The 25,000-nt window shown below is 32.8% G+C and overlaps 2 protein-coding genes across 3 annotated transcripts; one reads left to right on the plus strand and one right to left on the minus strand.

Moving 5' to 3' along the window:
• The first annotated feature begins 7,160 nt into the window (after positions 1 to 7,160).
• Positions 7,161 to 8,922, plus strand: LOC120092489 (CBL-interacting serine/threonine-protein kinase 7-like). Its single transcript, XM_039050585.1, has one exon. It carries the CDS (start codon positions 7,271 to 7,273, stop codon positions 8,561 to 8,563), a length of 1,293 nt encoding a protein of 430 aa, XP_038906513.1. The 5' UTR covers positions 7,161 to 7,270; the 3' UTR covers positions 8,564 to 8,922.
• A 2,396-nt stretch (positions 8,923 to 11,318) lies between these two features.
• On the minus strand, positions 11,319 to 21,426 carry LOC120067711 (acylamino-acid-releasing enzyme). 2 transcript variants are annotated; one of them, XM_039019261.1, is made up of 18 exons: positions 21,270 to 21,426; positions 20,279 to 20,454; positions 19,853 to 20,162; positions 19,402 to 19,623; positions 19,086 to 19,301; positions 18,922 to 18,996; positions 18,130 to 18,268; positions 17,276 to 17,427; positions 17,102 to 17,184; positions 16,890 to 17,011; positions 16,726 to 16,804; positions 14,620 to 14,797; positions 14,198 to 14,258; positions 13,975 to 14,097; positions 13,171 to 13,368; positions 12,053 to 12,121; positions 11,784 to 11,860; positions 11,319 to 11,524 (listed from the first exon to the last, which is right to left on the minus strand). In XM_039019261.1, exons 1-18 carry the CDS (start codon positions 21,392 to 21,394, stop codon positions 11,461 to 11,463), a joined length of 2,469 nt encoding a protein of 822 aa, XP_038875189.1. In that variant the 5' UTR covers positions 21,395 to 21,426; the 3' UTR covers positions 11,319 to 11,460. The 2 variants fall into 2 exon arrangements, with proteins under 2 accessions (XP_038875189.1, XP_038875186.1); XM_039019258.1 differs by having other exon boundaries at positions 20,279 to 20,457.
• Between the last annotated feature and the right edge of the window lie 3,574 nt (positions 21,427 to 25,000).

Raw genomic sequence — 25,000 nt, forward strand, 5'->3', positions numbered from 1 at the left:
GTTGCATAAATTGAATTTCTTATTATTTTATAAAAAGTGTATTAATTAGTTTAATTGGGTTAAAAAAAAAAAAAAAAGTTTAATTAAACCCTATTCACCCCTCTAGGATTGCCATATCGATCCAACAAGAACTTCGTGGTGAGTTTGATGGAAAATGAATAACTGAGAGTGACATTCTATTCTTGATATCAATGTTATTCAATACTATTGGTAAAATATTAGTTGAGAATAAATGCATTGGTGGAATGTGTTAGTGTCGCATTGAATACATATTGAATGAAAAGCTGAAGAAATCGTCGAAGAAGAAGAAATGTAGCACAGTTTGAAAGTTTTTTTTAATTTGAGGGTAAAATTGGTATTTCACATATCAAAAGGTCGATAAATTTTTAGGAAAAGGTCATTCATAGAAAAGTTTTTGAGAGTTGGATCATTTTGTGAAATTTTCCAGGATTACGTTGGATGTTCCAACTAAGACATTTTACCGAAAAGAAGATTTGCAGAAATCGTAAATCCTAGAATATCCTTTGCAGAAGGGAGAGGAAGCTGAGAGAGGAGAGATGAGTGAACAAATAGATCCCTTCGGTTGGTTAAGAAAGCCCAATAGGCCCATTTTACATTTTTGGGCCTACGGAGGTTCCTGAACTGAAGCCCAATTGGTAAGAGAGGAGCTACAACTACAATGACAGTAATTCTCCGTGACACTTGCAAGTTGCAACCCACATTTCGATCGCACACTTAATGGGCCACTTGGATCGAGGAAGTTTCCATCTCGGTCTACGGCTTTCTTCCATGTCTTAGTTTTGTTTCTTCATCGCTTTTGTTTTGTTTCCCATTTTCACCTCAACAAACACACAAAATAAATCAATTGGTTTTAGGCCACCTTTACCAAATTTGATTTAGAATTATGAATTTTGTCACATTTATTGTTATCATTATTGTTACTGTTATCTGTGAAGGTCAAACAGTAATAGTAGCTATCAAAATTCATAATTTTTCCTTTAAAACAATAATAATAATAGTAACTGTAACGATGTGGGTGTACATGAGTTAGGTTTGGTTGAATGAATTTTTCTACCCGAATGACTTGACTAGAGGTCTCCAACCTAACCCAACCCAACCCTTAAAATTTAGGGTGAGTTGGTTGGGTTGTCGAGTTATTTATTTTTCTTTTTTTTATTAACTTAAAATACTTAAATTTGTGTACAAGGCATAAAAATAACTAAAATTTCATAAAACTCAAATGTTAAATATCAAAATTCAAGATATCTACTACAAACTTCATACAAACATCATAAAATTATATATGAGTGATAATATTTATAAGTTATAATATATATACATATTTTTAGTAATATTAGAAATTCGGGTTGGGTTGGGTCAACCCAAATTTTTAAAAGTGTAACTTGAACCCAACTCAACCTGAAAAATACACAAAAAAAAAAAAAAAAAATCAACCCAATCAAACCCAAAATCAATACTAACTCAACCCTACCCTTACAATTTGGATTGGGTGGTCCGAGTTGTTCGGGTTGTTGGGTCATTTAAACATTCCTACTTAATGACGTAATTTTCAGACATAATTGAATTGAACACGCTTCGCTCGTCAATCAGTTTGCATATTTTTTTATTGCTGACTTAGATGTGGACGGATGCAAAAAACAAGTAAACAATACCAAAACAATGAAATGGTACCCATTTTTCAAATTACCATTGATTGATTACTTTTTGATTGAGGTAAATGTGGACTTAATTCATAAGAATATGCTTAATAAATGTTTTAAGTAACTTTAATAAGAAAATTTTTTTTTTAGACCTCTTTTTTTTTTTTTTCAAGAAATGGATAAGAAAATTAAAAATATATATATTAGATACAAAATTGAAAAGGTAGAAATTTGTTACACTTTTAAAGTCAGGGAATTATTATATTTTTTTATACAAAGTTAGAGGGCATGAACTTAAAATACATGACTAACTTTAATTTAAATTTTATTATAATAAATTCAAAATCCATTTAGATGATTAAAGACTCTTAAGTATTTTAAAAAATAATGATTAGAGATTATTAGTCGGTTCATATCCCTATCTCCAAATGCATGGATAATAAATTTAAATTATTCAATCAAATTATAAGCTAATGAAACTGGTATATACTAATATTATAAATAGGTTTATACCTAATTCTTTGTCTTAATGTATACCTTAATCTTTATAGAGAGAAAAAAATGATCCCAAGTACCTGGTATTTTCCCTATTTAAAATGTCTACCTCAATTTTTATTTTTTATTTTTTAGAATAAAATGTGTACCTCAATTAACTCATGTGCTTTCAATGTACAATAATATAAACACTATTGATATATATATTTAAAGCTTAATCCATCCATGTGTTAATTGTAAATTAACAATAATGACTAAAATGTTGTTTACTAGTTTTAAAAACAGAACTTGATATTTTAATAATGCAAAGGTTAAGATAAAATGAAAACAAGAAAGTCAACATACAAATTAAAAAATTATAATATTTAGACAACTTTTCTATTCGTAATTTTTTTTTTTTTTTTAAAAAAAGCAAGCTAAAATGAGATTAGTTGAATTCACATAAGGCTTCTACTTTTAATGTCGAAGCTAGAAATTCAATTACCTCAACTACATATTGTGTTAAAAAATGCATTGAAAATGAATAATAAAGATCTATTTCGTAGCGAATCTAAAAAAAAAAAAAAAATTGAAATTAAGATATTCAATAAAAAAAAAAAATTCTATTTAATATTTTCAAATATGTGTATGATAGTAGATTCAGAAATTGGATTCTAATTTAAACAATTTTTTAGAAAGTGTTTGTTACTATAATTATAAATCATAGGCTTAGTTATAATTACCTACTAAATATTAGTTGATAATAAATTATTATTAATTTATTTTAACATGTTTTATATTTAAAAATTTTATAATTATTATATTATATAATTTATAATACTTTACCTACTACATATTTTAACTTAAAAAATATCTTAGTTTATAACCTAACATATTGTAATTATAAATGTTATTATTTTTATTTAAATTATGTATTTTAAAATTTTAAAATTTTAAATTTTAAACTTTAAATTTTAAATTTAATATAATATTAATAAATAATTTATTATATTTATAATATATATTATAAAATATCAACATAAGAATAAGATAGGCAGATAGCGGGAATCGAACCCACATCGTTAGCTTAGAAGGCTAGGGGTTGTAATCGACATTGATTCATCATTTTGAACGTCTCTAATTCAAAACTGAACGTGAAACTTTGGTTTCATTTGACTCTTTTATGGAAGATGGATAAATTCCTAAATGTAAGATGTAAACAAAATAAAAATATAGAAATCTTATTTTCAAAATTTGTACCATTTAAATTATTAGCAATTTAGATTGCCAACTAAATAAGAGGTTTGTATTTTAATTTATGTTTAGTGAAAGGGTACAATTAAGGGAATATTCTTAATTTTTCATCCAACCGAACACTTTTTGGTTTCGTTTTTCAAAATTTAGGAAGAAATAATTAATAATAGGATGACGGGTCAACTTCTAACTCTATTATGCTTAGGCTTCAAATTTGGACCCCACATTTCTGGGATAGGTGAACTGTTATCTCCACGTGGCATCTCCATCGCCGCCAAATTGATCAAATCATGGGGACTGGTTAGCCACGTCACATCCCAACTGACAGCCGACAGCAGCCATGTCACGCATCAGCTCTTAAATTTTCCGACCGTTGATGGACCAATGGAACTCTAGATTACAATTTTGCCCCTTGGTAAAGTTTTTATTACCGAATAAATCACCGTGCTCGTGAACTTTGACTTGTGAAGTATTTGTCAAAATACCGCCGTGACAGCTCGGAAATTACGAGGAAGGTTGTCATGAAAACGGCGGCTGGGTTTTGACTTTTTATTATATATATTTAATGCTCAACCGTATAATTTTTCCACTTGCTTCAAAAAGTTTTTTTTCCCTCTTTTTTCCTCATGAGTTGATTACTTGGGGTGATTTGAATATCATATAGCAAATAGAAAAAATTAAATCTAAAATATAGTGATTATTATAATTATATCTTTAAATTTTTAATTATAAAAATTGAGTTTGTCACACCATAAAAGTCCTATAATTAGGCTTTTAGATTTAAATAATCCACAATGGTAATAATAAATAAGTTTGAAGGTTCAATTTTTATCATTTGAAATTCAACTTTCTACTATTATTTTAATTTTGAGGGTATAATTTTAACATATAAAAAAGTTTGATGACCTAATTTTTACAATTGTAAGTTTGAAGGTGCAATTGCAAGTTTGCAACTATAGCTACAACAATTGTAAGTTTTCTAGTTAACGTTGATATGTTTTTTTTTAAAAAAAGTGCTATTAAAATTTTAGTTAAAGTTTATTTGTTGGGAAAAAAACATTTCACTCTTATTACATGAATAAACCAAAAAAAATAATGTAGAAAATAAAAGAAGCTACCAACACATGACACATGAGAATTTCAATGTGAAAAATTATAAAATTGCTTGGGAAAAATCAGAGCCATTAAAACGAATTTATTATGTGAAAATTTATTGCAATCATATATAAACATATCTTACCCTATTAATCACTCACAGATAAGAATTGGTATACAATGTTTAAAGTGTTTCCATATTTGATGTTTTGAAATCAAAGTCATAAACTTCTTTTATGTAGTCTATTTAGAGTCTATCTTTTTTGTGAACAAGTTACACATGGAACTTATCCCAAATAAAGATTAATTTAGCTTCTAAAGGAGATTAGTCATGTGTGGTTGTAATGGGTTGGCATCTTCCTCCGACCATCTTATGGAAGCTCAATCCTAATGTTTTGTGGAACCCAACGATAAGCATAAGTCTGAGGATGGGTATTATGTGTTCATCTAGATTGTGTGTACGTTTTTTAGACATCACTAGATCCTCTATGATATCAAAATGCTAGAAGCTATGTTCATCATTGAGGATCTTTCTTGTATCCCTCACAATTGAATTCTTGAAAGTTTGAAGTAGAATATGATTGTTTAGTTAGAAGTGATTAAGCTTATGAATTATGAGCCTACTAACCTTAATCCTTTATTAGCGAAGTTAAGGAGTTATCGCAACTGCTTGGTTGAGATCTTTTTTTTTTGTGGTCATATTCTTCATTGTAACAACGATCTAGTTCATTCTTTTGCCCGTCAAACGATAGAAGATCACCAAATTGTTTTGTTGGAGAATTTGTTTGTGTTGTGGCTTAATGAAATTATCAATCAAGTTTTGATTATTTAAGTTTATCCTTTTAAAAAAATATCAATATAATTACGATCTAAATAGAAGACCTTGGTGGATCAAAGTTGCTTCACAACGGTTCATTTAGCATCTTGGACCAAAATTAAAGCAATTAATTGCCTAGTGATTGCCAGTTAATTAATATATAATTAGGTGCTTTTTTTTTTCCTTTTTTTGGAGAAAATATATACTTGATGTGTTCTAAAGAAAAAGGAAAAGGAAAAACTAGATGCCTTATACTTTTATTATGTAACTAAACTAATTTAAAGAGAGAAATTATAAAGTTGGCCACTTTAATCAAAATACTTTCCTATGTGCTCTGTCTTTTCTTCACAAGACATGATATATTTTTTTATATTTGAATTTATAAGTATGGTTTCTTTATTTTCTAATTTCTGCAGATTCAATTATCAAAACTAATATCTTTCAATGATATATCAAATTAGATGTCTTCTCTTATCATTTTTTTAATGATTTTTTTACCTTGATAAATTATAATGGATCAAAATGGTCGAATTATATTATACACCCATTTTTTATTCTAGTAAATTATTATTAGTTCACTATTTTTTTTTTAAAAAAATACAAATGAGATCTAGAGATTTAAACTATGAATCTTTTAGTTCTCTATAAATACATGTGAGTTGAACTAAGCTCTTTTTGGTAATCAACCAAGTAAACATTAAAATCTTGTTTAAATTACAAAAATGAGTATAGCTCAACTAAAATATGAATGATTTAGTAAACAATTTGTGGTTCGATTCTTCTTACCTCTATTTGGATTAAAATAAATATGGTTTAAATTTTCTTCTTTTATTTAAGTAAAGCATTGTTGGCCATCTTCCTTTGATTACTTAAGTTCAACATGTAGGAATAAAGGTTTAAATATATATATATTGAAGGTATGTCCTATAACCTTATAAATTTTTATGTTTAATTTCTCAAGGATCGAGGCAAAATTCTCAATAAAAAATTTGAGGTTCACATTTTTTTCATGAATTATGATCCGTTTATTATTTTATTTTCTTTGTCTTGATACAATAATATAACTTATTCTTTAAAAGTTTATAATTAAATGGTTTACTCTCAATAGGAAAGTTTCATTTAAAAATTAATTAAAACAATTTAGTAAAATTAACTTTTAGTTTGTATCTATTTATGATCTATTCAAAATTTTTAAAAATTCACGAACAACAAATCTAGTAGAGAAAATTTAAAAATATAGTGTGTGACAAAAACAATAAACTATAAATCTAATATAAATTAAGTTCTTAAATTTTTAAAATATGTTGAAACATATTATACACAAAAATAAAAAATTGAAAATCTACTCATCACTTTTAAAGCGGAGTATATAATGAATATAAATTTGTAAAATTTTAATATTTATTAAACAAAATATATTAAAGTTGAAGACTTATAATAGGTACTTTAAATGTTCTAACTTTTTTTTTATTTAACTCAAAATTTTCATTAAAAGAAGAAAATAATCCAATATTAAATTTGATTAATTAGCTCAAGTAAATCTTATCTACACAACTCAGAAGCAGCCAAGTTTGTATAATAAACCTTAAAAATTAGGTCAGCCTCACAACTTAAATCAATTTGCTAATTTTTTTAAAAATGAAAATTAAAAAGGAAAAGGAAAGAAAGGGAAAAAAAGGGAAAATGTAGATATTAATTTAGTAATATTTTAATTTAGGGAAACAAAACGTGTCCCCACATTTTCTCGAAACTGACCCTAAAAAAATAGAAAAGAAGTCAATCATGGTAAAAACAAGAAGGGCATTTTGGGTAATAAAATAAAAAGCTCCTGAACCCTTGGAATCTCCCCCATGGAAGAAGAACCTCTCAATGAACTTCATAATTCAGCCTATAAAAATCCCTTTTCCCCCAAATTGAAACAAAACCGCCGTCCTCTGTATTCTCCGTTTTATCTTTCCGATCTTCCGCCATGGAGCCCGGTGGTCCGCCCACCCCTCCGCCGCTCCCTCCGCCGCCTACTGGCGCCACTCTCCTTGGCAAGTACCAATTGGGCCGTTTCCTCGGCCGTGGAAGCTTCGCCAAGGTTTACCAGGCCCGTTCTCTCGCCGATAACTCCGTTGTTGCCGTCAAAATCATCGACAAGAACAAAACCATCGACGCCTCCATGGAGCCCTGCATTGTTCGTGAGATCTCTGTGATGCGACGCCTTCAGCACCATCCGAACATCCTCAAAATCCATGAAGTTATGGCGACGAAAACGAAGATCTACCTCGTTGTCGATTACGCTTCCGGAGGTGAACTATTCGCTAAACTCCTCCGCCGTGGCCGGCTGACGGAATCCACCGCTCGCCGTTACTTTCAACAATTAGTCTCTGCTCTCCATTTCTGTCATCAAAGCGGCGTCGCTCATCGTGACATCAAACCCCAAAATCTCCTCCTCGATGAAGAAGGTAACCTAAAGGTCTCCGACTTCGGTCTCTCCGCTTTACCAGAACAGATCAAAGACGGAATGCTTCATACCGCCTGTGGAACTCCGGCGTACACCGCGCCGGAGGTTGTTTCCCGGCGAGGTTACGACGGAGCAAAAGCCGATGCGTGGTCCTGTGGCGTTATCCTCTTCGTTTTACTCTCTGGTCATCTTCCATTCAACGATAACAACCTCGTGGCCATGTACAAGAAGGTTTATCGCCGGGAATATCAATTTCCTGATTCAATTTCAAAGCCGGCAAGGCATTTGATCTTCCAATTACTCGATCCAAATCCAAATACAAGGATGAGCATCGAGGCGTTGATGCAACATTCATGGTACAAGAAATCACTGCGATCAAAGCCCCAAATTAGCAACAGGAGCTTATTTGAATCATTGGGTAATTACAAAACTGATTTGGGTGTTTCTGGATTGAATGCATTTCATATAATTTCAATGTCTTCTGGTTTGGATCTGTCTGGATTGTTTGAAACAACAGATTGTAAAAAGAAGAGATTCACAACAGGGGTTAGTATTGAGAAAGTGGAAGAAAAGGTAACAGAGATTGGAGGAGAATTGGGTTATCGAGTTGAGAAAGGGAAAAGTGGGGCAATTGGGTTAGGGAAAGGGAGAATGATTTTGGTGGTTGAAGCTTTGGAAATAACTTCAAATCTGTTAATGGTGGAAGTGAAGGTAGCTGAATCCAAGATGGAGTTTGAGAGGATGCATTGGGGTGATTTGAAAGCTAAGTTGCAAGACATTGTTGAATCTTGGCACACAAATGAGACAATGTAGTAGTATGAGAAACTGGATTTTTTCGACATGTTTCGGCGGCCGAGCCGTGGCAGAGCTCTGCTGGAGGGTTCGTTGTTTATAAACATGTTTATATGCAATGGGATTTTAGAGCTTACTGAGGGAAGGAAGGGAAGACATTGATTCTTTTCTATGTAAATGAGATTCAATTTGATGAAGGTTCGCACTCCTGATTTCTTTTTTGTTTTTGTTTTTGTTACTTGTTCTTTTCTTGAACCACAACAAATTTTGTGGTACTTTGTTTGAAATAGCATGGTTAATCTCGAGAAAGTTCATTTCAGAAATTGATATGAACTGAGAAATGGAAAAGATCCCACCATGATTGAAAAGATTGAAGAAAAGTTTCAAGTTTCACTTTTTAAGGTTCCTTTGGAATTGCTTCTGGGAGTAATTCTGAAAGAATTTTAAATATCTTGAGTGCTGGTTACTTATTAATTTATATAATATAACTTTCTAATATACTCTTTTACAAACTTGTATGAGTTTCCCTTCTTAGAATGGCTGTCTATAAATATCTTTACATCTTAGAATCAATTGAAAAAAGTTTACATCTTGCACGTGAAGATCATCAAAATGCTAGCCTGCATTCAACTTTTAATATCTTCTCAGATTTTCTTAGATATTTTGGCCAATTCTTCCCCCCACATTTTGCACCGCCATTGTGTTTATTAAGGTCGGATCTCCACAAGCTTTGAACTTCCCTTCAAATTTGGGTGCTTTAAGTTAACTTGTGGTAGAAGTAATTCACGTTGGTCCTTTCTCAAGTAAATGTAACGATGATTTCAATTATGCCTTAATACTGTTGAAAAGTTCCATTTTTAGTAATGAACTTTAAAATTTGTTCCAAAAAATGCCTTTTGAAAAAAATATCTTTTTTCATTAATAAAAAAAATGATAATTTAGTAGGTTACTTATTATTAGAAGATCAAAATCATTATTATCATTTATTTAAATATCGAAAGATTTATTAAAATAATTTACATAATCAACTTTTACACATCAATTGTTATGTCGATTTATGTTAATGATGTTGTAGCCAATCTGAACATAGCTCAATAGGTATATAACATATTTTACTCATAAGTAGAAATTTAAATCTCATATCCTGCATATTGTTGAACTTAAAAAAAAATGTTGATGTTATTTATTACATATCAATTTTTACACATTAGTGTATCAATTTTCATCGGAGGAAAGAAAACCTTTTGAAGGCATCATTTAAACCTACTCTAAAATTTATGCATGTTTTGTATAATTTAACCTACTTTTATCATTATTATCATATTTTAACAGATCTAATAACCTTCACTTTTAATCAAGGTAGAAAAAGATGTAAAAAAGAATTAATGTGGCAAAAGACTGGGATGATAATGATATAGACTAACATGATATTTAATATTTATACTTGTATCATAGTGCACATGTGATCAATAATTTTTATACACCCTTTATGTCATATAATATTTAAGAAGTTTGGGGGTGTTTTTGATAAAAGCGTGCTAAAGTGATTTTGGTAAAAATTGGTCAGCAATAAATTATTTTGAGGTCTAGTTTAAAAGGGAAAGTGCTTTATGGGTCTATTCTTTGAACTATATAAAAGTATATTTGAGTCCTATCATTAATTTTTTTTTTTATTTGCATTTAACAAAAACAAGTGAGATATTCATGCAAGTGTGATAGTCACCCACACACCTAAGTAGAGAAACCAAAGATCCTTGGAACTATGGCTGGGTAGGTGCTTAGACAGACTCATCTAAATTTGGGACATGTTTTGGAGATTTTCTTTAGTACAACAATAGAGGATGAAAAGTATTCGAACTATAGACTTTTTGGTCGCTAACACATACCATAAATTAGTCGAGCTATGTTTAGTTTGACTATGTTTAAAAGATTTTAAAATAGTTAAAAACCAATTTTCATGTTCAAAATCACGACATACTCTTAGGGTAGGTTTAAAATGTATTTTATGTGTTTAATTTAAAAATAAGTCATTTTGAAAAAAATTGAAGTGTTTGGCAACCACTCATAATAACAAATACAAACAAATTCTATACTGTTTCTGCAGATCAAATCCCGAATCTATTTATAGTACTTTTGAAATATATTTTCAATAATTTTGTCAAAAGTGTTTAAATAAAAATAAGTTTTTCTAAAAATATTTTTTCTCAAATTAATCCAAATAGATCTTTAGTCATCCAAAATCATACTCAAAACTCATTCAAAATCAACTTTGTTTTCATGAAAATCATATTTAAAAATTGTAAAACAAGACATTAAATTATTTTTTAAATGGCTAAAGATATGTTTTCGATTGCTAAAAACAGAAGTATGTTTTTGGAACGATTTTGAACCCCACAACATGGTTTTAACAATTTCAACCATTCAACCAATCACACATTTCTAAACACCCATGATAAACCAAAAGATTGAGCCAACCAAATTGAATTAAAATCGATCGATCGGAGAAGGAGAGGGATCAGTCGGTGTCGGTTTGAAAAAATTCCAAATCGAAAAGTTTCAAAAAAAAAAAAATCAAAATAAAACCGACTTTTACTAATTGATGATTGAGGTCAATTTGAACACTTACTAAATAGACAATCGATAGTCACCCCTACTTGCAATTATAATATGGAATTTATCATTTTTCCCTCAATATATTTGTTTGCGAAAATCAAACAATCCTAATGTGGAGAAAATAAGCTCGATAAACTTTCCAACCAAAAATCAACAAGATATACAATTAAAAAAGCCACAGTATTGAGGTTGGAATGATAGACATCATTTTATTGAGAATGAGTGACTTGTACCAAGATCAAAGTGACAATATAATTACAAAGCATGATATCAGTGATGCTAAAATGCTGAAAAGGGAGTGTCACTCACTTGCAGTACTTTTTGAACCATACACCAATGTTGAGGAAGCTTTCGAAATCCGATTGCGGCCTAATACAGAAAGTACATGCATCAGCCTAAAATCGTTAGAATCGTTTTAGCATAGTTTTGAGGCTCTTGACAATAGTTTCCTATTTTTAAAATGTTGTAATTGAAATTGCTATTTCTTTGACAATCATAAAACAGACGAAGTGTTACTATAATCTTAACTTATAACGAATGATCCAAATGGATGTGTTTTCAGAATCAGAAACTATTCGAAAAACACGTTCCGAATATGCGAGAATGTAAAAGCAGATAAATGTGGAACCTGTCAATTGGATGAATATCGTCTGGAAACATGAAGACTTTGACCTCAACTCCTTTCTCCTTCAACGCTCGCGCATACTGCATATTATATATAACTCCATCATATAGTTTAACATGACAAACAGAAATTCAAAGAGCCAGCAATTGGACACAGATTTCATGTCAATGTGAAATCATTCTTGGTTTACAAGACTGACACAGCCGCCATTTTATAATCACACAAATCAATCAAAAGGATGAAGAATTTACTAGAATATGTTAAAATCTTACTTGCAACCCGTTTGAAAATGGAACACGAAGATCTTTAGCACCTAAAAGAAAAATGGTAGGTGCTTTAACCTGCAAAATCAAAATGAGATTACAAAGGAGAACAGCTACTCAAAAGAAAGTCTTAAGCTATCTGTTAAGCTCCTAACCTGCACTCAGCAAATCCCAACGAAAAGACAAGGACAAATAATGGAAAAACAGGGTTTATCTCTATTGATATTGATATTCAAAACCCAGAAATTACAAGCGCAAGTAGCTTAACAGCTTAGTAAGAAGAAAACTTCAGACAACAAAGGTGAGAAACGCAGTAACAAGGAAACGAACTAAAATCCCAGCACCATTCGAGAGAGTTGGGAAATTCTCTCCATAAAAGTTTCTCTAGCTCTTATTTATCTTCAGAAAATGGCATATCCATTGATGACCTCAAGCTGTCTCTTTATAGGGCTTTGCAAGGACCCCTTAACCGTTTTCATCCTCCACTAATTCCCCTATAACAGATTCACCCCCTGCCAATTCTGTTGTAACAAATTCCTTCAGCGTATTTCCCATTTTACCCTTCCTTTTATAGGTGTAAATAATTGGGGGTTTTACACTATCCTTCGAAAATATATGAAACTAGAAGTAGACATAAACAGGACAACCTTCAAATTATTGTCTTAAAAATTAAAAGAAATCTAAAACGGAGTTTGGTAAAATAATTCTCCAGATAAAGATATTTTAACTAAATACGAGTTATCTTCTTACTAGGATTTTTCCAAGTTTAGTTTATACCAACTCTCGCCCCATTTAAAAAAAGGAGAAATTATTGTCACTCACAAGACAAAGGATCCTCCTCCCCTTAGAAGAGCTTACGTTTTCCTTTTTCAATAATAAATAACCAAAATCTAGACATATAAACTTCTTGATTTTGTACTGCTGGCCACAAATTTTATGGCTTCTATTTTATTAGCAAGAATTTTAATAAATTAACCATATGTTCCATTTGACTACCTCGACTTATTGTGATTACAAAACTGTTGACCAGAGCTTCTATGAGTACTATTTTCTTCCAACCTTGGCGATAACTATAAAACATGGTCATGACAATAAAGTTATAGATGGCTAGCTTTTAATCAACGTACTTTTGAGACATGTGAAATGGGAGATTTGTTGTACAAGTGGATTAGGTGCTCAGCAGATGGTGCTTCCGTGAAGTAATTCTTGCCCTCCATTCCATAACATTCCACATAACACCAATCAGGAATATCTGATGTGCTAACCATTAAAGCAAGGTTACACACAGGATTTCTTGCGGCAGCTGCCACAAATCTATCTGGTGCCTGCAGTATGTAGAAAACATAAGGGACTCAATTTATAAGGAAACTATTTCCTTTTTAGAACTCCATTTGCCTTCTTGGCAACTAAATATAGTAGGATCAGGTAATTGCCCCATGAGAATAGTCTCCATATGTCACAAATCCATAACAATAGCAGTTTATGATGCTTTTTCATAAAAGTGACTTTAAGTAAAGTTCTCTTTTACAAACACTTCAAGTCTTCCTTTCAAAATCACTGATTAAATTACTTCTTCAAAAAATATAATAAGATGTTCTTTTATAAGTATTTTTACGATTTTGAAAATCAAATCTAACCCCACCCTACGAAATTAGTTTGTAGGTATAGAACAATTGAGATAGAGAGAAAGCAAGTCAAAATATCACCAGATTACAAAATATCACCAGATTACTGGACTGATGCATGGCGTGCACCATCATATTTTCAAGTGCAGCGCAGGAGAGAACTTGAGTTATAGAAAACATCGTGGAAAGCATCAACAGATGCAAAATCATCTTCTAATCACGCAGAATATAAATTCCATACATCAATCAAGCAGAGGTTTTAATTTCAGAAAATGCAAACTAAAAAAGTGGTGTTAACTACAAAACCTGGCCAATCAAATGCGTTGTCAAAAACCCCCCATGAGAACCGCCAAGAACTACAACTTTAGATGAATTAGCAAGTCCCTTGTCAATAATGTGATCTAATGCCGTCAGTACATCATTGACATCCTAAGAAAAAATATATAAAAGATAAATAAAACATTCTATCCCATGGAAATTCTCACCAAATAAAGGATTAAAAACCTAAATTCATCATTATAACTAGTACCTGGGATCCAATTTTTCCAGGAAGAGATTGCAATGCTTCCTCACCGAACCCCAATGAACCTCTGAGATACCATATCAAAGAAGAAAAAGGAAAATACTCTCTTTATGCAGTGACAATATATCTGATATATAATACATAATTTTCCATTCACCTCGATCTCACTTTACAAGCAAATGACTTTTTCCATGGTGCAGTAATTAAAATGAACATTTTTTGTCTAAAAGATAATCGTAGTGCTTCAATGAGGCTTTGAATAATAAAGACTCAAGTATATAAACTTGAGACTTGAGAGAAGGGCTCCAGTTGAGATATAAGCATATTATATATTTCACCAATTGAAAAATGATTAATTTGACCCAGCCTCTATTACAAAAACGTGATATCAACCCAAATTTAGATCCGAGGGAAGAAAATAAACCTACCTATAGTTCACAACCAAAAGGTTGAATCCTATTGAAGACAGAAATGCCAAGGACTTCGAAAAGCTTGATATTGACGTAGAATGTGGACCCCCATGAAGGGTAACAATAACTGGATTCAATTCATTACCTTTGACAGACTTCGAAGACACAAAGATAGCTTCAAAAGGGTCCCTGGAACCTGAAATGATATAATTATTCAGTACTATAAGAAAAGAAAAGAAAAGAAAATTTATTAAATGAAAACTGAACTAACAAATATGGCTTTCATCAGTTTTGAACTAGCAAACATGGCTTTCATCAGTTTTGAAGGTCAAAAACTTCATACAAGATGAGACACAATTCACATGTTTTCATTTGCATTTTATAAACTCAAAAATCCCCTATGATGATAAAAATTGACAAAAAAGGAAACCAATCATCAGGGAAGGTCGCCAAATATAGGAACATTCTGTAGAAGTACAAATAGGGGATATATTGGAAATAATAATAAAACATTAGTAAGGACATAGAGATAATTAATTAGATAGGGATGACTTCGGCAAAAATAAGAGTTAGGAATTTTAGATGGGGAGAACTATTTTGGGGATTGTCCAATGGGATTTTGGAATAGAAAGATCCCTCTCAAAAGGCTATTGATATTGTAATTTCTCTATTGAAATTGCAATATAGCTATTTGTTGTTTCTCCTGTAATTGGTAATTTTTTATTGATTGGATCAAGAAAGGTGACTAAAATGTGTTATTTCGCATCTAAAATTTTGTCAACAGATGACTGGTCGAAGGGACTCGACTTATTTAAACGGAATGATAGTGGCTTAAAACTCAGCCTATCACGAGGAGCATTGCTGCTTGCTTGATGGGCGGGGAGGAGGAACAACTGATTTTTAGCCAGAACTGTTTATTATAGTTGGCAAGGGTTTTCCGGGGACTAGCCCACTTCCTGTTACTCGACGAAGGCTTCGCATTGTCCGGTTCTTTCTAGAATGTGGGATCGTTTTAGAGCATATCTGAGCAGCACACACTCCCAACCTTCACTTAGTAATCAGGCTGCATCTGGAATACAATGGCTTCGGTGGAAGTCTTCTTGTTTTGAAATTGGTCCAAACAGGGGTTTGGTGTGTGTGTTTGTGTGTTTGTGACAGGAAATTCACCTCCTTTCCACGATTGTAAACAACTGAAAGCTTTCATATATCTTTTTTTGGAGGGGTCTCTACTCTCAGCTCCTAGTCTCTTTCTTTTTTTCTTTTTTTTTCCTTTTTTTTTTTTTTGATAAGAGACAGCTCCTAGGCTCTTTCTTTCTTTTGTCTAATTCTATATCGTTTCTTATCTTTAAAAAAAAAGAAAAATATCACGTCTAAACCATCATGAAAATTGAATTAGCTGGCTCAATGCCCTTGTATGAAGCAATTTATTCGTGAAGTTAAACGGTATAAGATTTTTTTCCTTAATCAGTAAAAAAACCATTATTTTTCAGGAAAAAATATATTTTCGGTTTCTAAGCATTTTGTAAAATTTAGTCCCTAAATTTTGAGAAATAGGTTAAGGTCCTAACATTATTTTTTCTATTTGCTACATTAACCAATGTTTTTAAAGCTCAAGGTGCAATAAAATGCATTAGCCTTTTGAGTGTTAAGAAAAAGGCGCCAAAAACCTAGGTACCAATTTAAAGTAAACTTCAAACTCCAAGGACAAAAGGTGTAATTTCCATTAAAAAAATAATAAGAAGAAAATTATTTTTTAAAAAGGAGAAAAAAAATTGAAGGTCCAGTTGCACGATTCCCATAGCAACCATCTTGATTTTTAGAAATAATGAGGAAGAGACTATTTTGTGTTTACTTCCAGGTGAAGGAAGTTTCTTCTATAGTCCTCACAGCATTAACTGATTATCATAATAATTATAGGGTCGAAGATGTTTCTTTACTTCATGATACAAATCTTCTTATAACCAAATGTACAGTAATACTGAGAATTTCTCTCGTTATGGTAGTCTAAGTATAGGCTTTAGCCTTTAGGCCTAGGTGTTCTTAGGATACATTCCTGCAACATTTGGTCTGAATAGAATCTGGCACATTGTTAAGAAAAATGTAAATATATCATCTGTACAATACCTTTTGTCAGGCAGTTGGAAACGTCCTTGACTGGAATCTTCATTATACTGAACTGGAGGGATGAGAGTAGAGTTTTAACCTGTATCATTAAGTGCTGGTTTACTTAATCACGAGAATTTCAGGATAACCTTTAGGGTATCTATTTTCAGAAAGAAAATAACAACCTTCTCAGAGCATTTAAAAACAGGACTTGATACATCCAACCAACTCCATGCAGCATTCTTTGTTTCTTTCTCAATAAGACAACCATACTTGAGTTGTGGAATATCCACTGGACTGCTAGAAACTGCAGATGAGAACTTACAAAAGAAGAAAATAATGTTAAAAATCGGTTCCAGTGAGCAAGTGTATCATAAAGAATTCATTTCCACATTACCAGCAACAATGTTGTCTCCGTCTAGAGCAAGAACTTTCCAAGAAAAGTTTGAATTGGCAGGACTGATGCATGATACTTCACCACTGTTAAATGTTCAATAAACAAAATGCCATCAGATAGGAGCACAAAAATCTAGCGCAGAATAATAAATTTTTTTACAAATATTTAAATTGCCTTAAAGTATCTATAGAAAGTATTGCATCCTTGCTACGCCATATCGACGTTGTAATAACAGTGTGTCCATCAGAAAACCATGGATTAGCCAGGAAACCATGTGAATAGAGGCCAGGAAAGAGGTCGTTCTCAGCCCAGTGCACCACAGGAACCTTCAATTTTTTATTTAAAAAAATGTTAAGAAAGGCATATGGAAAATTTAGGAAAAATAACTAGCAAATAAACAAGAAAAATTCAATACACATCTTATTTAGTAATTAAAATATTATCTAATTGAACACCAATGCTATGTCTCCTCTTCCATAGGAAGCAAGAAACAGAGAGACGTTCATTTCTAAGAATCTTGAACATATGCCACCTAAGACATCTTTATTATAAAACATTTTCTAGAGACATTATTTTTATACATTTTAATGATCCTCAGAAGATTTGTTTTAGAGTATTCAAGTCAAACAACATGTGGGGTCGAGAATTCAAAGCACTATCTCTTTTGGTTGAGGACATATGTCTCAATTAGTAGAGTTACGCTTATATTGGCATTATGCTTAAGCATTTAAGATAGAACATTAACGAATTCTAGATAGTGTAAACCATCGTATCAGTTTTCTTAATGATTTAACATATTAACAAAAAAAAAAAAAAAATGGAAATTTAAAGACGATAATTTATATGTATCATTTTCAAAATGTCAGCACGTGTTCAACACCTATTTGACACATGTCCTAATATTCGTAAACATGTACAGTTACACCATGACGCAGAGGAAACTAGTTTAAAAGAAATCAATTTGCCAACGGACTTTTATGTTACATTATTTTTATATTTAAAAGAGAAAAGTGCATGCAAAACCTCACCACATCAACAATATTTTCACGAAAACTAAGTTGTCCATCTCTAGGCCAGTTGATTCTGTGAAGAGAATTTGTTGCAGAATGGGCGCCAGAGTTCACAGACGAGTGTGCAGATAAAAATACAAGGAACTTCCCATCTGGGCTGGAAAACATTATCATTCATAAATTAGTTCCAATGTTGTTGCTCATCTTATGCATTATTGCATAGGCATACCGATCGAATGGCGGTAGCATGATAATTGACGATAAATAAAAATAGTTCGCAAAAATTGACCAATGGGAAGTATATACACATCAAACAAAATGACTTAAGTTGATGCCATAAGCATGAAATACCTTCTAAAGCAACAATAGAGATGTAATTATTAAGAGGAAAATGATTAAATGTCATACAAGGACCATAAAAGCGGTACTCCAAGTTGTGATGTAGAAGAGTTAACAGCCTTAATCTGCTATTCATCTGTTAAAACACACTTGATCTTCCTTAATGTATGAAATAAAATTTGTAAAATCATAACATGAAAAAGTTGTATAATGCTCACAGTGGTTTTATGTAAAGAGGTCTGGAACTAGAAGCACATGAAAACAGTTCAACAGAAATAGAGCAAGATTCTAGCCTCCCCTCATTATATGTATCAAAGTAGACTGCAGCCACTTATATTTATCATTCAAATTTGATAAAAAATTTACAGAAGTTGGAGTTGTAAGGTACGGATGTGAATGCTAGAAGAAAAGAGGAAAAAGGAAAATAAATTTAGCAAACAAACAACAGAAGGTAATGAGATAAAAATGCACCTGAACCGAGGAAAGAAGGCACTACTTATGTTCTGAGTTAGATTATAGAGGGGAAAATCCTTCTTTGATTCATCCCTGGACAACATTGGAAAAAAAATTGAATGATCAGACTGAAATAGTATTAGTAAAAATCGGTCATCAAGAGGAGAAAAAGTATAACACACTTGAGTTTATGTTCGTTGACTTCAGATCCATAATCTGGAGCCTTAACTGCATATAGTGCACAAGGCCGATTATAGCAGTAGATCATACCAAGTTTTCTAGGGTCTGATGACCACCCAACAAAAACCAAATATTGATCCTCGCCAATAGATGGAGCCCATACAACTTGACCCACACTCAAAGAATGCTCGATTATTTTCACTTGCCTAACCTCTCCGCTGTTGAAGAGAAACAAAAAAGGATAGCTCAACAAAGTTTTAAAATTTTAAAAAGCACCTTATTTTGTCAATATTAATAGAGGTAACAATTGAACCACACCTGTCAACATTGATGACAAAGAGAGCAGGCTGCCTTTTACCTGCATAAGCTTCCCCCCAGTCTTCTTTAAAATCCCCTTGACCCTTCCAGTTCGTAGAATCCTTATTTGTTGAGCAACCTTTTTGATATCCAGAAACAGTAAACGTTGGCTTGGAGGGAGAAGGTTCCTCCGCAACATAAGCAATGTAAGTTTCATTTGAGTTCCAGGAGATTCCCTCAAACCTATAAGATAAGGGGAAAAAAAAAATACAAATTCGAATCTTGTGGTCGTTGATCCCATGTTATAAACTATTTACCAAAAACAACCAACCATATACCATTATGACTCAGTTATTGCAGATACTATGAAGCCACTCACTAGCAAAAACAGTACACCTTGATGCATAACTTCTATCCAAGGAAGTATAAATAAAGATATCATTTTTATTTTTAGAAATAAAGATACCATTACCATCCATCAGTATAAATTGATCCATGGATAGATTGGGGGATGTGGAACTCCTTTTCGATTTGACCTGCACTCCAAATTTCCAATTGAACTGGAGAATCATTTTCAGGATTGCGAACTGCAAGAAATTTTGAGCCTGATGGTGATGGCACTATTGTAGAGACTCCAATCATTTCTACAGGAAATGGTGTCCATGTAAAGTTTACTGAATTGCTGTCGTTTCCCTTGGAAATGTGAGCTGACAAAGTATATTTTCTCCTCTTATTCGCTAGAAGACTTGCTTGGCTAATTGAAAACGTCGCCATGGAGTCTCCTGTGCAAAATGTCAATTAGGAATAGAGTTAACATCGCCAGGCACATAACTTCATGACAATAGGCAAACCCGCACACGAGTGGTAAATGCACTAGCATAAACAACATCAATCATACCACTATCAGACTTAAACGTCCATGCCTTATCAATGTTAGGAATTTTCGTGAATTCTTGAAGTAATTTGGACTGTTCAGCATATTCTTCCTCAGTTATTGGATCAATCCCAGATGGAAACTCCTCAACCACGTTACTAATCTTTGAAGCATCCATGACCAAGGCAGCTGACAGTTTTCTGCTGCGACATTAATTCGGAAAAGAATGAAGACAACGTTAAGAGGAAATAATGAAGTTACGTGAAGCAATCAAGATAGACACAAATCACGGATTTGCCAAATTTTCAGATTCTATAAAATTGGCACACCCGATTTCTTTCTTTCACTGCCCTACATGTCCATCAATCAGTGAATTACATACGCAACTGGTCAAACGAAGTAAAATCACTAAGAACCACAGCTGACAATCTTAGTAAAGAGGCAATTATAATAATTGTGATCGCTACATTTCATCATCTTCCCAACCTACATCAGAATTTGCTGAACAACGTCAAAACAAGCTCCGAGTACACAGTCGTTGCCTCTCCAACTCAAGGACGCGTGTTAAAAAATAAACAAATAAAGTTCTCCAATCTCCAGAAGCGATAAATTTATCGATCTGCTCGAATTTCACATTCTATACAACAGGCACATCCGTTTTCAATTTTGCCCATCCAAACGATCACAAACTGACACATAATTACTTTCGTTTCATTGCATTTACATTTGCATTTGACCAAAACTGATCAATCAAAGTGGAATTGCAAAGCAAATTCATTAAAACAAGTCAAGAAATAACTGAGAGACGGACCAAGGTGTAACAACGAGATAGCAGTAATTAGAACTTAATGTCAATGAAATTTATGTTAGTTTCTTGTCGTGGATTGATGCGGATTAAAAATGCTAGTAAAGAGAACAAAAGCATTACAAAAAATGAATCAAAGAAGAAGCTCGTAAGTCTTAAGAGTTGAGCAACAAAAGCCAGGATAACGATAAGAAATGAAAGAGAGCTTACGAGAAGAGGCGGGTGGGTCTGAGAAATTGAGAGCTCTGAGAAGGAGCAGTAGTAACAGCAGCGGCGGAGAGTGGAAGACGAAGGAAGTTGATGCGACCAATGGAATTGACGCCAGCAAAAGCCATTCAGATAAAGATGCCACCTGCTGCATTTTTATTTTATTTTTAAATTAGTACTTTTATTTGTGCTTAAAAAAAATAGCCATTTTAGAGTTGAGGTTAGTGCCTATTTAAGAGTAACACCTCTGATTATTTAAAAAAATATTTTAAATAATCTCTGACATTCTTTGACCGTTAAAAATGATGGTGTGGAAATAACTAAATGACTAGACTCAATTCAGGTGACAAATTTCAATGACTAGACTAAAAATTCACATTTTTCTTAATGAACTTGGTTAAATTAATCATTTTTATTATTATGTTGAGATCACTTTCTTCTTTCCCTCTCCTTGCGTTCTTCTTTCTCATTTCCAAATTATGGCAGATCCACCGCCATTACCAGCATATCATCATCGTCGTCACTATACCATTACACTTTCATTATGCTTTCTTTCGCACAACATTTCCACACCATGAAAAAAGAAACTATCAAATTCAAAATGAAAACAATGTTTAAGATCTTAGCATCGACCATTGCTCCCTTCTTGATATTATTGTTGGTGAAAATTGAGTTTTAAAAAGGAAAATGACTTTTGAGAATTCCACATCGGTTAAGTTGGAAAGTGAATTCTCCTTCATATACTCCCATCTTGGATCTTGGATTTGGGCCTTAAGGGGTACCCATATTTTAAAGGGAGTGAGGACATAGACCAATGTGGTTACGGTGGAAATCCCACACGCACACGACCGCCACAAAAATCAGTTTGAACAATATGTGCATTTCCGATTGAGACCTTTATTTTTGGGGTTGTTTTATCATAGGTACGACGTGGCACTCTTAAAGAGAGCAAGATATGTGACTCGGTCTGAGTTTTTGTTTTATAGGTTCCACATTTCTGACGACCGCTGGTTCCTGAATGTTCGCCTATCGAGTTTCACCGTCGAAGGGTGGTCGATTCCAACATTTTTAAGACGTCACAATCTGCCAACTCTGTAATGGCCCTCACAAGCAACAACGACATTATGACATCCGACCTCAACCATTCATTCCGGTTCGAAGGAGTGAACTTCAAACGGTAGAAGCAGAAGATGCTATTTTTCCTTACTATTAAGAAAGTTATCGATGCTTGTACCACAGATAAGCCAACCATCCTGATAGAAGATCCAACTGAACAACACATAAAAAAAGTTGTTGATTGGGAAGAGAAAGATTTTTTATGTACAAATTTTACATTAAATGGTTTGACTGATAATCTTTATGACTACTACAATACGATGAAGATAGCAAAAGAAGTTTGGGATGCCCTGCAAAAGAAGTACGAAACCTAGGAGGCTGGGTCGAAAAATATGTTGTCAGTTGTTACCTCAACTTCCAGATGATGGATGACAAATTTGTGGAGGCCCAGTCACATGAATTGCAGAAGATAGCCCATGAAATAATAACTGAAGGTATGCCTCTAGATGAACAATTTCAAGTTGTTATTATTGACAAAATGCCCCATTTGTGGAAAGATTTAAGAATACTTTGAGGCATAAAACCAAGGATTTTCCTTGGAGAGTCTTATCACCCGCTAAGGATTGAGGAAGAAGCCCAAAAGCAGGACCAGAGAGAGGAGGTGAACATCGTAACTAGGAGATCCGCCTCTGCCGTGATAAAGTCTAACCAAAAGTCCAAGGGGACAAAAAGGAAAGGTTAGAACCGTGGTTCCAGCAACCAGAACCAACAGAAGAAGCAGAAATCTCCCTTGGGAGAAACAGTACAGTTCCTTTGCTTTAACTGTAATAAACCTAGATACATGACTAAGAACTATAGGAATAGGCGTCGTCCTACTGGTCAGATGAACCTGACAAAGGAACCGTTAGTTGCTATGATCATAGAAGTAAATGTGATCGGTGGTTTTGAGGGGTAGTGGATAGACACTGGCACCATGCGCCATGTCTGTAACGACCTTAGTCTATTTAAAACTTATACTGAAACTAAAGATAAGAGTATTCTGTTAGGGGATCACCACTCTATGTAAGTTGTTGGAACCGGCAAGGTAGAGCTGAAGTTTACCTTCAAGAAGACTCTCACGTTGAAGGATGTCTTGCACACTCTAGAGATAAGAAAGAACTTGGTCTCGAACTATCTCTTCAACAAGGCCAGATTGACTCAAACCATAGGGATAAATTTATATACCCTTACCAAAAAACAACGTAAGTAGGGAAGAGTTAATCAACCGAGGAAATGGTTAAGATTAAATTTAGACATTAATAAAATGAAATATTCTGTGTATATACTATGTTCTATGAATATTTGGTATGCTAGAATTTGTCATGTTAATAAGAAATTAATTAGTAACATGATTAGGTTAGAAATGATACCTAAGTTATCCATGAATGAATTTGATAAACAAGAGTATTGTAGTCAGGTTAAAATTACTAAAACTCCGCGTACTTAGGATTTCTGAACCTCTAGATTTAATTCATTCTAATTTATGTGAATTTTATGGTATCTTGACTAGGAACAGTAAAAGATATTTTATTACTTTTATTGATGATTTATCTGATTTTACTTTTGTATATTTGCTGAAAAACAATGATGCTTTTGTGACTTCAAATTGTTTGTAACTAAAGTAGAAAATCATTTTAATAGAAAGGTTAAAAGACTTCGTAGTGATAGGGGAATTGAGTACGACTCAGGCAACTTTAATGAGTTCTTTAACTCTCATGAATAATACACGAAAATACTGCACCTTACTCTTCTGAAATGAATGGAAAAACCGAAAGGAAAAATAGAATTTTGCTGAGCTAGTAGTTGTTATTTTACTTAGTTCAGGAGCCACATCTTGTTGATGGGGTGAAATCATCCCTATCGTGTGTTATGTCCTCAATAGAATACCAAAGTCTAAAAATACAACTTCACCTTACAAAGTCCTTAAGAATAAGAAACCAAACCTGTCATATTTTAGAACATTGGCTTGTCTAGCCTTTGTAAGGATTCCATACCCTAAAAGAAGAAAAAATAGCTAGTAGAGCCTATGAATGTGTCTTTGTAAGTTATGCCATAAATAGTAAAGCTTATAGGTTCTATGATCTAGTAAACCAAGTGATCATTGAGTCAAATGAGGCCAACTTCTTTGAGGATAGATTTCCTTTTAAATTGAAAAATAGTGGGGCTCAGGATCCAGTAGTCTAACCCTAGTTAGAAACCCTACCTCTACAGAGGAAGCTGACCCAGAACTAGAAGAAGCAAAAGAACTAGAACTACCAAAGATTTTGGGGATGACTTCCAGACCTATAATGTAGAAGAAGATCCTAAAGACCTAAAAGTTGTCTTGTCCTCTGTAGATGCCAACTTATGGCAAGAAGCCATAAATGATGAGATAGACTCTCTTGAGTCAAATAGGACTTGGCACATAGTAGATCTACCTTCAGGTTGCAAAGCAATAGGGTGCAAATGGATCTTAAGGAAGAAACTTAGACTTGATGAAACAATTGACAAGTTTAAAACCAGGTTAGTGGTAAAGAGCTTTAGACAAAAAGAAAACATAGATTTCTTTGACACATTCTCCACTGTCACTAGAATTACCCCAATCCGTGTTTTGTTCTCTCTCGCCACCCCTTATAACCTTATAGTACATCAGATGGAAG

The sequence above is a fragment of the Benincasa hispida genome, chromosome 12 (assembly GCF_009727055.1).
Source record: "Benincasa hispida cultivar B227 chromosome 12, ASM972705v1, whole genome shotgun sequence".
In the NCBI taxonomy this organism is placed as follows: domain Eukaryota; kingdom Viridiplantae; phylum Streptophyta; class Magnoliopsida; order Cucurbitales; family Cucurbitaceae; genus Benincasa; species Benincasa hispida.

Bases quoted from the DNA above. Each gene is read 5' to 3' on its own strand.
- LOC120067711 (XM_039019258.1), bottom strand. From the start codon at position 21,394: ATGGCTTTTGCTGGCGTCAATTCCATTGGTCGCATCAACTTCCTTCGT. The intron at 20,458-21,269 runs GTAAGCTCTCTT...TTAATGTCGCAG, and splicing joins AGACCCACCCGCCTCTTCTC to CAGAAAACTGTCAGCTGCCT. The intron at 11,525-11,783 runs GTTCCACATTTA...TTTCTGTATTAG, and splicing joins GATATTCATCCAATTGACAG to GCCGCAATCGGATTTCGAAA.
- LOC120092489 (XM_039050585.1), top strand. From the start codon at position 7,271: ATGGAGCCCGGTGGTCCGCCCACCCCTCCGCCGCTCCCTCCGCCGCCT.